This window comes from Macaca mulatta, chromosome 5 (assembly GCF_049350105.2).
Source record: "Macaca mulatta isolate MMU2019108-1 chromosome 5, T2T-MMU8v2.0, whole genome shotgun sequence".
In the NCBI taxonomy this organism is placed as follows: Eukaryota; Metazoa; Chordata; class Mammalia; order Primates; family Cercopithecidae; genus Macaca; species Macaca mulatta.
In genome coordinates, this window is record NC_133410.1 from 127,349,364 (window position 1) to 127,361,714 (window position 12,351).

Consider the following 12,351-nt stretch of genomic DNA (forward strand, 5'->3'; position numbering starts at 1 on the left):
CACTCAAAATACTCTTAACAGTAAATCTGTATCAGTGTGCTGTGATACCAGAGGAAGTGTAATCCTAATAAATGTAGATCACCCAAATAAAAAAAGAAGCGCCCATGTTTCTTTTGTATTATTTTTCAAAGTTACTAAATTTTCAAAGGTTACTAAGACTTGAAAGGGATTTCAAATTATTGCATAACAAAGTGTTTCATGAAGTCTCAGTTGTTTTCATTACATTTTTAAAAACATTTCTGGAGTAGTTTTTCACATAATTACAAAACTCCTTCTCAAAAAGTGGAAATAGAATGGTATAGAAAGTGAATCAATAGGTAAATATGCTCTTCTCCAAGAATATATGATTCCCAATGGTCTCACACCAGATTTGCAGAAACCCCGAGAAGTATTTTATTCCTAATATTTATCTTACCACATGACAGTTTTGATTTTTGGAAAATGCAACTGTGAAAATATGTAGTTCTAAAAAAATTAATTGCATTGTGGGGCCACATATACATTTTGAAAGGGCTATTCTAATGACAGCAATTATCGTAAGGTTGTTTCTCTAATGAATGTAAAATGCATATACAATGATAAAATTGACTGTGCCAATGACTTTGCAGAAAAGAAAAAAACATGTTTTAATTGTGGCATAAACATTCAGTATCTGTAATTAAAAACAAACAGCTTGAGTATGTATTACATAATGTATAGCCAGATGGCAAGAAATGGCAGTGTATGGCTTAGGTGACCGCTCTGTGGTCTTTGTTCTATACTATCTATAGAGTTTGATGCAAAGCACAGTGATATCATGAAATTTCCTGTTAGCCCAAAGTCTTTTTTGTACTAGGGATAGAGGGCTCAATGGACCCCTTTTCCTCTTTCTATCAGTCCCATGTCCTCACGCAGATCTGGGAGAAGAAAAGGGAGGGCTTCGAATTTACTATACACCAGTTCATCTGCCAAATACTCTGCCACTTATGCTAGTCAACAAGATAAAAACTTGCTTATTATAATGCTGCAAACTGACTGTTTTATATTCTTTTCTATTTTTCAGGTTGTATTTTCTGTGAGTCCTGATCAAGTGATACAAATGAGCTGCAATGGTGACATAAACTCTTGACTGAGACTGGGAAAGTAGCCGGAACACCATCTTTTCTTTTAATTTTTTATGGTGCTTCTATTGGCATAGTTGGGGAAAGTACCTACAACATGAGTTTTATCATGAAGCTTCACAGACACTTTCAAAGAACAGTCATTCTGCTTGCCACTTTTTGTATGGTGAGCATTATCATTTCTGCTTACTACCTGTACAGTGGCTACAAACAGGAAAATGAACTCTCTGAGACGGCTTCAGAAGTTGACTGTGGTGACCTCCAGCACCTACCATATCGGCTCATGGAAGTGAAAGCAATGAAGCTTTTTGATGCTTCAAGGACAGATCCCACAGTCCTAGTATTTGTAGAGAGCCAGTACTCATCTCTTGGTCAAGACATCATTATGATTCTAGAATCGAGTAGATTCCAGTATCACATTGAAATTGCCCCTGGAAAGGGAGATCTCCCAGCACTTATAGACAAAATGAAAGGCAAATACATTCTCATTATTTATGAGAATATTTTAAAGTATATAAATATGGACTCCTGGAATCGAAGCCTTCTAGATAAATACTGTGTAGAATACGGTGTGGGTGTCATTGGATTCCACAAAACTAGTGAGAAGAGTGTACAGAGCTTTCAGTTAAAAGGTTTCCCTGTTTCCATATATGGAAATCTTGCAGTAAAAGATTGTTGTATTAATCCTCATTCTCCATTGCTTCGTGTGACCAAATCTTCCAAGCTTGAAAAAGGTTCTTTACCTGGAACTGACTGGACAGTTTTTCAGATCAATCATTCAGCCTACCAACCGGTAATATTTGCCAAAGTAAAGACCCCAGAAAACCTTTCTCCTTCCATCTCTAAAGGTGCTTTTTATGCCACTATAATACATGACCTGGGGCTTCATGATGGAATTCAAAGGGTTCTTTTTGGCAACAACTTGAACTTTTGGCTGCACAAGCTCATCTTCATAGATGCCATCTCCTTCTTATCAGGGAAGAGGCTGACATTGTCCTTGGACAGGTACATTCTTGTGGATATTGATGATATATTTGTGGGAAAAGAGGGAACAAGAATGAACACCAATGATGTAAAGGTAAGGCTCTATTTTCTCAAGTTTCAAAGTTCAGTTCATCTCCCAGCAGGGATACAACTATCCCAGTTTGTACTACAACTGGGTTACCCAGGACGTGGGATTTATTGGGAAAGTCTGGGCAATCTAGGATTATCACTCACCCTAAATCAACTAATAAGATTATATACTTCTATCTAAATCAAGAAAAATAAAGATTTTACTAAAAGATTGAGTGTGGTAGGATCCTGAAATGGTTTTCTACATGTATTTACAACTAGAGTAGAAATCATTTTGTTTAATTACTGTCCATAAACTATCTACCTCAAAAAAAAACTATTACTAATCTCAGACTTAGCACATTTAAATGTGAATTTGTCTTGATGATAATAAATATTTCCACAAATTTCAAGAATTACAGATCTCATAGTAGCAAGTTCAGATACTTTTGGAAGTCAAATATGCAATGCATTTTCTCTTATATTTTTCTGAAACTGAAAATCAGTACTACTAAATATGAAAATCAATGACTGTATAAGCATATTTATTCACATATACACATGAGGATTTAACTCGATTTCAGTGAACACTTCTGACACATATATGAAGCCAATCATGCTGCATTTAAATTGTATTACATTTCTTCTTGTGTAAAACTGTTGCCCTTAAACAGAAAACAATTATTTGAAATAGTTTGTCATTATTATGAGTTGATTGTGTTACATAAACAGCTGATTGTTTGCTATTAAAACATTTTAAAAATTAAAGTTACCTACATTTATCTTAGTTTCCCATTCGAAATATCATAGGATTCTATGTCTGCTATGCTACATATTGATTTCTCATAAAAGTGAGACTTTTGATACATGGTTTTTATTCTACAGCTTTAACCTTTTGGTAGACTATCTAGAACCAAATCAGATAGCAAAAAATATATCTTGAAAACTTTGTTCTTTTCTCTAGTCACTAAGCATCTGGCAAATAATAGTAATGTTCATCACACTAGTTAAGTGAACTAAGAATACCAGAAGGACCATTAAATGTTACTGTAAGAGAGTGTGAAGACTGAAAAGAAAAAAAACTTCCATATTCTTGGCATTATTTTAGTCTCTTCCTTTTAGCTAAATGGAAATTAATTAATAAAGAAGCTGTATTTAAGTTTCCATTAAGTCTTTGTATTTACTTTTGAAAATATAGCTAAATTTAAACTAAGCTGGTAGTTTAAGCATTTATTACATGTTTGAAGATTAGAAATAATACATAATTCTTCCATTTTTTTCCATTTCAAATGATTTTGGTGAGAAATGTTTTCAATATGAATATATTTCTGATGTGAAATTGTTTGAAACTGTCAAATATATTGTTATGGAAACTTAAAATATGGTAAATAAATCCCTGAGTTTTTTATGTAGCCCCCCATTTCCCCTAATATTATACAAAATACAAAATGTCTTTGTGCTCCAGAAGTTAAGCCAGTTTTCAGGGGTATGAAAAATTAGAGGCTTATTGAACACATTAAAGAAAAGTTTGGCATGTGTACTTTATGACCTGCTCATATTTAGATAGAAATATATTTTCTAAACTACCTAAGGCTTTTAAAAATATATATGTTTTGAATAATCTGGGTTTTTTAATTACTTCTAAATTGCATCTGTGATTGTGTCTCAAAACACTAATTTATTGCAGTCAGTTGCCCTGAGAGTATAAACAGTCATTCATGTATTCATTCTGTAACTAGTTATTAAGTGTGTACTACATGTGAAGCACTTTTTGGAACTTACAGATAAAATCTTGAACTGTAGTCCATTCCTTTAGAAGAGGGGCAGGGAAGAGTAGAGTCATAAGAAAGCACATTGTGCTGAGCATCTATCGGTTCAGTACTTAATATGGCTATATCCCATTCCAGGCACAGAGGCAGGCTTTAGGGATACAAAGATAAAGTGTCTCGTGGGGGTGGTAAATAGGTAAATAGCTCGCAACATGGTAAGCACAATAACAAACATATCTACACAGTTTTATATAAATTATGTTGTGGGAAACACGACAGTGTGTGCTGTGTACCTGTAAGTATTAAGAATGTAGGACGGAGTTCGAAGGTAAGACTAGATTGATGTGATGATTTGGAAAGCTGTAGCAGTAATTCAGACAAAGATAGCAATTTCTTGAAACCAGGAAATTGGAGTAAGAATGGAGACGGAAGGACCAATAAGATCTATTTAGGAAGTAAAATTGAACAACTTAGTAATTGGCTAAATGGAGATGAAAGAGAATATAATCATGGCATTAGAATTTGTCATGAAAGAGAATATAAGGATGACATTAGGATTTTAGCATAGGTGGATAATTGTTGATGATGTCAACAACAGTAAGTAAGAGGATCATAGCGAAGATCATTAAAGGTCATATTAAAATTTTCAGTTTTATTAAAGTGCATGTTTCATGCAGAGGCATTTCACAGGTAGTTACTTCACAGGAAAAGTCTGGGTAGGACATATAGACTTCAAATTCATCATCCTATAGGGAATCATTCACCGCATGAAGGTGTGTGAGATCAGCCAGGGAAATAATTTATAGAGTGATGAGAGAAGATGATCAAATGTAGAATATTGAGGAAAATCATCTTTTAGAAAACAAGTAGAGGGAAATATCCCTTGAATAAGAGTTTAAAAGAACAGTCGGAGACTAGGAAGCTGAGATACTATAGCTTCAGCAGGAGTGTGATCAGCAGTATAAAACCCAACAGCAGGGTCCACTGGGGTAAGGACTGGAGAGTCTCCTTTGGGAAAAGACAAAGATCACTGGTGACTCTTGTGTAATCTATGTGAATGGAATGATAGAGACCAAAGCCCATGTGCAGTGAGTTCAGGAGTTAACTAAGGGGTCAAGAAGGGGTCAAGATGTGAAGAAAGAGAGTATAGAGCACTCAGTGGAGAAATTTTGGTATGAAGCAAAAAAGAGAAATTATACAGTAGCTAGAGGGTGGACTGGGTCTAGGAAGACCAACTGTCCTGTTTTGTCTAGGACTGAAAGTATTTGGTGCTAAAACTTAAGAGTCCAAGAGTTAGATAGGGGTGACCTGACTAAATCAGAAAAGGAAGAAATAATCAAAAATCATGAAGTCTAAAAAAAAAAATCATAAATTTTGTGATTAAGGGTATATAATTAATATAAATGTTTAAATCAATTAATTATTACCACTTATGAGCAAATATTATATTTTCCCTATTTTAAGTATTGGGAAAATTTAAAAGAATGTGAGAAAATCAAAAGTTACATAAACTGTTATGTACCAAACTAGAAGGAGAGTGCAAGACATAAATTTTAGCTATTAAACTAATCACTGCATAGATGTTATTTTTCTTCCTTATGTGGAACAGAAAATGTGCTTCCTTATTTAATGGGAAGATTTAAATAGCAATGTAATATCAGCTTTACCCACCTAGAAGCTGAATAATATGAGTATATTTTAAAGAGCCTCAAAGCCACAAAAGAAACTGTGACATGGCACAAAGTGTTTCATTCTTCATGCCACAATAAGACAAAAAGAAAAAGAAAAAAGAAAAAAGAAAAAACAGGCCTAAGTTGAGGTATTCATTTGTCTGGGAATATGCAAGCTACAAGCCATAGCCTATAAAGAAACAAAGAAAAAAAAATGTTTAGATAATTCAAATATTCCTTTAAAAAGGCAGGACAAATTTCAGTGAAATTGAAGTCGGGAAAATGTGTGTGTGTATGTGTGTCTGTGGACGTATGCATGCAAACATGTTCCATTGGACTACTGGATGAGTTTTAGTGATGTTCAAAATTTCAAGTTCCTTGTGATCTATGATCTACCCTCAAACTTCCCGACTAAGGGTTTTTGGAGAGAGAAAGTGATATTTCTACAATTAAAAGCATTTTAGTTTTATATGAAAGCACTTCATGACCCAGTGAACACTAACAACCCATATGATCTTTTAGATGCATTAACTCACTCTTGTCGTAAGATCCATTATACCTTTAGACCTACCATTTCATATAACATTTATGTCTCAAGACATTTGAGGAGTTGAATGAAAAGACTCTGGAAAAGGTAGTCTTTCAGAGTTTTACTGAACTCCTTGCAGTTGAATACTCTCAATGCATAAAAGAGGTTACATATCACTCCCTCCTGCATCTCTCCCTTCCTCTCTCTCTTCTATTTCTGTAATAGGTACACATTTCTTTCAAACTTTGAGAAAATTCCTAAAATTCATCGGAAAATGAAGAACCCACCCGGTCACATCTGAGCTTACTGAAGAGGTAACTGTGGCTCCTCCTGGAGTACCTTGTACTTCTTTCCGGAGGTACTCAACAGCCACTTTCCTTTTTTAACCACCGCAGACCTTTCCCACTATTTTCCTACATTTCAATATTCCATAACTTGTGTATTTGTAGATTAGCCCTTAAAAAAAATCTACATTTTTAAGTGGCCCCAGAAGAGAGGGAAGTTCTTAAATTTTTAATACAATGTCATGAGTGACTGTATCATTATTTTCCTCTCTAACAGAAGATCCAAGAGTACTTAGGGAAAAGAAAGTGCTGAAAATAGAAGTGGGAAGCCAGAAAACTGAAAAATAAGACATATTAAGCTCAAAAGATAAACTCAGCTGACTTTTTAGTCTTGCTTGGGGCTGACTGTAGGAGGCTCTAATTGGAGTGTAAAGGTGCACTCTGTGCTGCTTGACTTCATCACGAATATTCACCACACCAGCTAAGGGGAAGCCAGAGGCTTCATAATATCGCTAAAAAAACCAACATACCAAATATTGGGAGGAGGGGGAAAACACAACTGCAATCAATTATTCTGTCATAAGTACACATAGAAAGGTAGCAAAAATTTCTCCAGACAGTTCACTATTCAAGTGCTCTGTATGAATGTAAAGACCTGTACACTGTACATAGTATTAATGTTTTGCCATTTTTCTCCTAAACTCATATTTCTTGAGTTCCTTTCCATTATATCTGATGTTTCTTATTTCTTATTTACTGATATTCATTTAATTTTATTATGCTATAGAAGCATGTATCTGCTTGATACCAATACTTCAAATTTGCTAGATTTACTTTATAACTGGATACAGTATGCCTCATGTACTTGACAGGAACATATATTCTCTAATCAAGGTATATCAACACAATCTTGTTAATTACGTTTTTCAAATCTGTCTTCTTACTGTATTCTTCTTTGGGGGGTGAGGGAGAGGAGTGGTATCCCTGATGCTATCAAAAGAGTTATGTTTAATTTTCCAACTCTGATGGTTGATTGAAAGTATTTCCTTGTTCTGAAAATTATTGTCTTCTATATTTTGAAGCTATGTTAAGTGCATATATTTTGAAATTGTATTTTAATATAATGTTTTATCTATGTTATCTTTTTAACTGTATTAATGTTGTTTTGCCTTTGTTTGTTTTGTTTAATGCTAATACAGCTATACCAGCTTTCTTTTGATTAGTATTTGAGAAATACATCTTACCCCTTTTTTATATATTTTTAATCTCTCTGCTGTCTTTGCACTGTAAATTAGCTTTGAAAATAGCTTCAAGGTGAACTTTGCTTTTTGTCTACTCTGTCAATATTTGTCTTTTAATTAACAAGATCAATCTACATATAGTTAATTGGATTATCAATGTATATGGATTTATTTCAGCTACTTTATTTTGTGCTTTATATTTGCCCCACTGGTTATATTTCATCTCTTCTTTTTCTCTCTTCATTTTTACCTTCATTTGAATTGTCAGTTTCTTTCTTTTTTCTATCCATTCCTGGTTTAAATGAATGTATTTTATCTCTCTCTCTCTCTTTTTTTTTTTTTTTTTGAGTAGTTTCTCCAGGAATTTAAACATATGCATTAAACAAGTGCCAATATCTTCATACCTCAGTCAAAAGGTAGAAAGTTCTTTATCTCCAATAATGCTCTCTCTCCTTTGGCTGATAGGTTATTCTTGCTCTGGATGTGAATGTTGTTGTTCAACCCTGGATATTAGGCACTGCTGTTTTTACTACCATCAAAATTTGATTACATTTGCCAGATTTCTACTGTTTTCTTTGCTAACCATTCACCTTTTCCCATCTGATGTGATTCTCAGCTTCTACACCTTACCCCTTTTTTCATAGAGCAGACAGAGTCATGCCATTGACACATAATTTTGATCATGACCCTCCTCTCCTCAAAACCCTCCAGCAACTTCCAGGGTCTTTATCTCCACTACACGCCCAGCTCCTTTTCCCTCACTCACTCTACTGCAGCCTCTCTAGTATCCTTGCTGTTCCTCGCTCCTGTTTCAGAATTTTGCACTTGCTGTTCTTTCTCCCTAAAGTGTCCTTCCCCCAGATTGGTGCATGGCTCTCTTCTTTGCTTCCTTTGGGTCTTTACTCAAGTGTTACTTTCCCAGTGAAGTCTTCTCTGACCATTCTCTTTAAAGTTGCAACCCCTAAATCTCCCATCTTTCCCTGAGAATGTTTCGTTCTGGCACTTATGATCACCAATGATGTGCAAAACTGGCTCATACTGGCTTATAAGGTCAATTTTGTGCATCTCTTCCCAGCTTTAGGGAAGGAGTATTTACACCATAAAAATGGACAAATGCTACAAATCTGGGCTTTTTATTCACAAAGACCCAGTTGTTAAAGGCTTCACAGCATGCTACCATACATACCATATATTTTACTAATTTATTAGATTGGTGCAAAAATAATTGAGGTTTTGGCCACTACTTTGTTATTTTGACTATTAAAATGTAAGCTTCATTAGGGCAAGATTTTTTTTCCTCTATTTGGTTCACTGATGTATCTCCAGCACAGAGAAATGTGCCTGGCTCACTATACATTTGTTGAATGAATGAATTGCGTTCTTTCTGAAGTATATCCTTTAGACATGATAAAAGAAAAACATCAGCTGAATTAAATTTAAAGGAATTTAATTGAGCAATGAACAATTCATGAATTTGGCAGCCTTCTGAGCCAGAGTAGGTTCAGAGACTCCAGCGCAGGCACATGGTGGAAGAAGATTTATGGATAGAAAAAGGAAATGACATACAGAAAACAGAAATGAGGGCAGAAACAGCTGGATTAGTTACAAGTTAGTGTTTGCCTTATTTGAACATGATTCAAACACAATTGACTGGCCAAAACATAATAATTGGCACAAGTGTAGACTGCGGTCTGTTTACACCTCTACTTGTTATAGTTCATGATGTATAGGAAACCTTTAGGCCAAACTAAAATTATGTAAGTTTAAATAATTAGTTATTAAACTCTATTTTAAAGACTTCTTTCAATGAGAATTTATTCATGGTAATAGTCTAAACTTTATTTTAAAGACTTCCTTCAAAGAGAATCTATTAATGGTAAACCATCTCAGATTTTCTGCATTGTAAATGTCTTTATTTTCCCTCATCCTTAAAAGATAGCTTGTTGAGTTCACAATGCCTAGTTAACAGTTCCCTCATATATATCCATTGTCGCTCATACCAGGAAGATTACTGCTCCCTGGAAGTCACCTAAACATTTTTGGTAACAGAATGTCCAGTTCCACTGGTCCCTAATTGTTTTATGATTGTCACAACGTTAGGCAATTTGAGACCATTCTTATGAATGTATATGAAATGTTTGTCTCCCTCTCTCTCTCCCTCCCTCTCCCTCTCTCTCTTAGTTTGGTGGAATACTTATTTCTACATTTGATATAATGTGATCATATTAAAAATACACAGGAACATAAATTACTGTCAATATTATTATCACATTCAGATAGCCATAGTGTGCTAGCAACTATACAACTATACAGTTATTTTAAGAAAATAATTTTATAATTTAACATGGGGAAATCATAAAATAGATTAGCAAAGGGAAAAACTATTTCATATTCATAATCTCTTTACATTTAATATATTGTATTAAATTTGTTGTTACATTGTGAAATGGAATGTTTCTCTACTATTAAGGAGTGATTTATTATGCAAAGACATTCTAAAAGAATGAGTTATAAATTATTTAAAGAAAGCAAAATGCTGTTACTGAACACATGAATATGTGAACAGGATATTTGGTGACTAATTACATTTTTTAAAGGTCTGATGCAGGCCGGGTACAGTGGCTCATGCCTGTAATCCCAGCACTTTGGGAGGCTGAGGTGGGCAGATCACCTGAGGTCAGGAGTTCAAGACCAGCCTGAATAACATGGAGAAACCCCATCTCTACTAAAAATACAAAATTATTCAGGTGTGGTGGCGGGCGCTGTAGTCCCAGCTACTCTGGAGGCTGAGGCAGGAGAATAGCTTGAACCCGGGAGGTGGAGGTTGCAGTGAACTGAGATCTTGCCATTGCACTCCAGCCCAGACAACAAGAGTGAAACTCTGTCTCAAAAAAAAAGAAAAAATGTCTGTTGCAGTAAATCCAGCCCACGCATGATACACGAGAGCTGTCATAGATGGTACCAAAGCTCAACCACACAATGATGACTTCTACATACTGTAATAGCAGAAGAATACAAGAGGCAAATTCAGAACAGAGATTTAGGTTATAGAGATATTAAGAAAATTATGCGCATTTACTCTGTTAAAATAATGTCATAAGGTTTCAAAGGATACGCTGATGAATAATGAAACACATTTTTGATAAAGGAAATCAAAAACCTTGGAGAAAATTGTACTATTTGCCAGTTACTGGATTATGTCCTTCTCTTGGTCAAGAGAATTGATTTCTTCTAACATTCCATGTTTCCAGAAAATAAATCAGCATGTAAAAAATCATTTTTGTATCTCTATGCTGGTGGTTTATACTGCTAAACCCATAAAAACTGCAGTAAGTTACTCCCAAAATAGGTAACACTTACTGAGTACATATGTTGTTTTAAGTGCTTTGCTTCATCATGTAATTCTCATAGAAATCCTATAAAACAAAGATAATAAGCAGCATCATTTTACATAAAGAAACTGAGGCTGATAGCTTATGACTAATTTGCCCGAGATCTTACAACTAGTCAGTGGCATTCCTAGAATATAAAATGCAGGTCTACCTGGCTCCAAAATCTGAGCTTTTCCACCTCATGGGCTTCATAGTTGTGAGCTTAACACAACTGGTGTTAGGTGGTGTCCATAGCAATTTCTTCCTACCAAACTCTACTTTACAGTAAATTACAACTTATCAGATTCTGTTATAGTTTGATGGGTTTTATCTGAAGTTTTGCCCTAGATTTGCTTATAAGTCTGGAACAAAAATTAGTATTAGTCACTTCTTGAAATGTCTTGGGCTGAAATAAGTTTTTGATGTATGAGAGTGGCATAGTGACAGCTTAGTGACAGGTCCTTCTGGCACTCAGTCAACTAAAGAAAGAAAATTGCCCATAATTCTGATAATTTCACTTTTTCTATCTGTATGTACTCAGATTTTAAAGTCTGTGTGATGTTTGAGAGTGCTTTATGCTGGCATTCCTAACATTTTTTAAAGCACACAAACAAAATAGAAAAAGTCAAGGAAAGTCTGACATATCGTCACTTAGTCTCTGGGAAAAATGAATTAATAGCTAAAGCACTTTTTTATTCTTAAGTTTTATAAGCTTCTATGAATAATGAAACTGGAGACAGAAATACAAAGTGGATATTAAAATCATGATGTTAATATAAAATAAATCATGAGATCTATTTGACATAATTTATAAACTGTTTATAACCAAAGAAATATAGCCAACTTATTACACTTCTAGATGAACTGAAAATACATATTAGAATTTTACCTTAAAAGATTACATGCTTTCTCATTTTAATATTAATAGTTATAATGATTATTAATAGTTATAGTTATTAATTACACCAATTGCTAAAATAACTATGTATGGTTTTCTATTAATGCCAAAGCAAATTACCACCAACTTAGTGGCTTAAAACAACCCAAATTTGTCATTTTGCATTTCTGAAGGTCAGACATCCAACATGGATCTTACTGAACTAAGTTCAAGATATCCACAGGGCTGTGTTCCTTTCTGGAGGCACTAGGGGAGAACCCATCACCTTGCTGTTTCCATCTTCTAGATTCTGCCCACATTCCTTGGCTCATATTCCCTTCCTTCATCATTAAAGACAGAAATACTCTCTGTGCCTTATTTCATAGCCACATCTCTCTCTTACTAAAACTGGAAAGGTTATCTGCTTTTAAGGACCCATATGGCCCAACTGGATAAC

General features: G+C 34.5%; 1 protein-coding gene across 2 annotated transcripts in view; it reads left to right on the top strand.

The window, feature by feature from the left end:
- NDST3 (N-deacetylase and N-sulfotransferase 3) overlaps nt 1-12,351 on the top strand; it is a 210,814-nt gene that overhangs the window by 18,216 nt on the left and 180,247 nt on the right. For both annotated transcript variants that reach the window (NM_001266899.1, XM_015138957.3), the window contains 1 exon segment: nt 1,043-2,178. In NM_001266899.1, coding sequence (NP_001253828.1) covers nt 1,198-2,178 — 981 coding nt within the window. In that variant the 5' untranslated portion in view covers nt 1,043-1,197.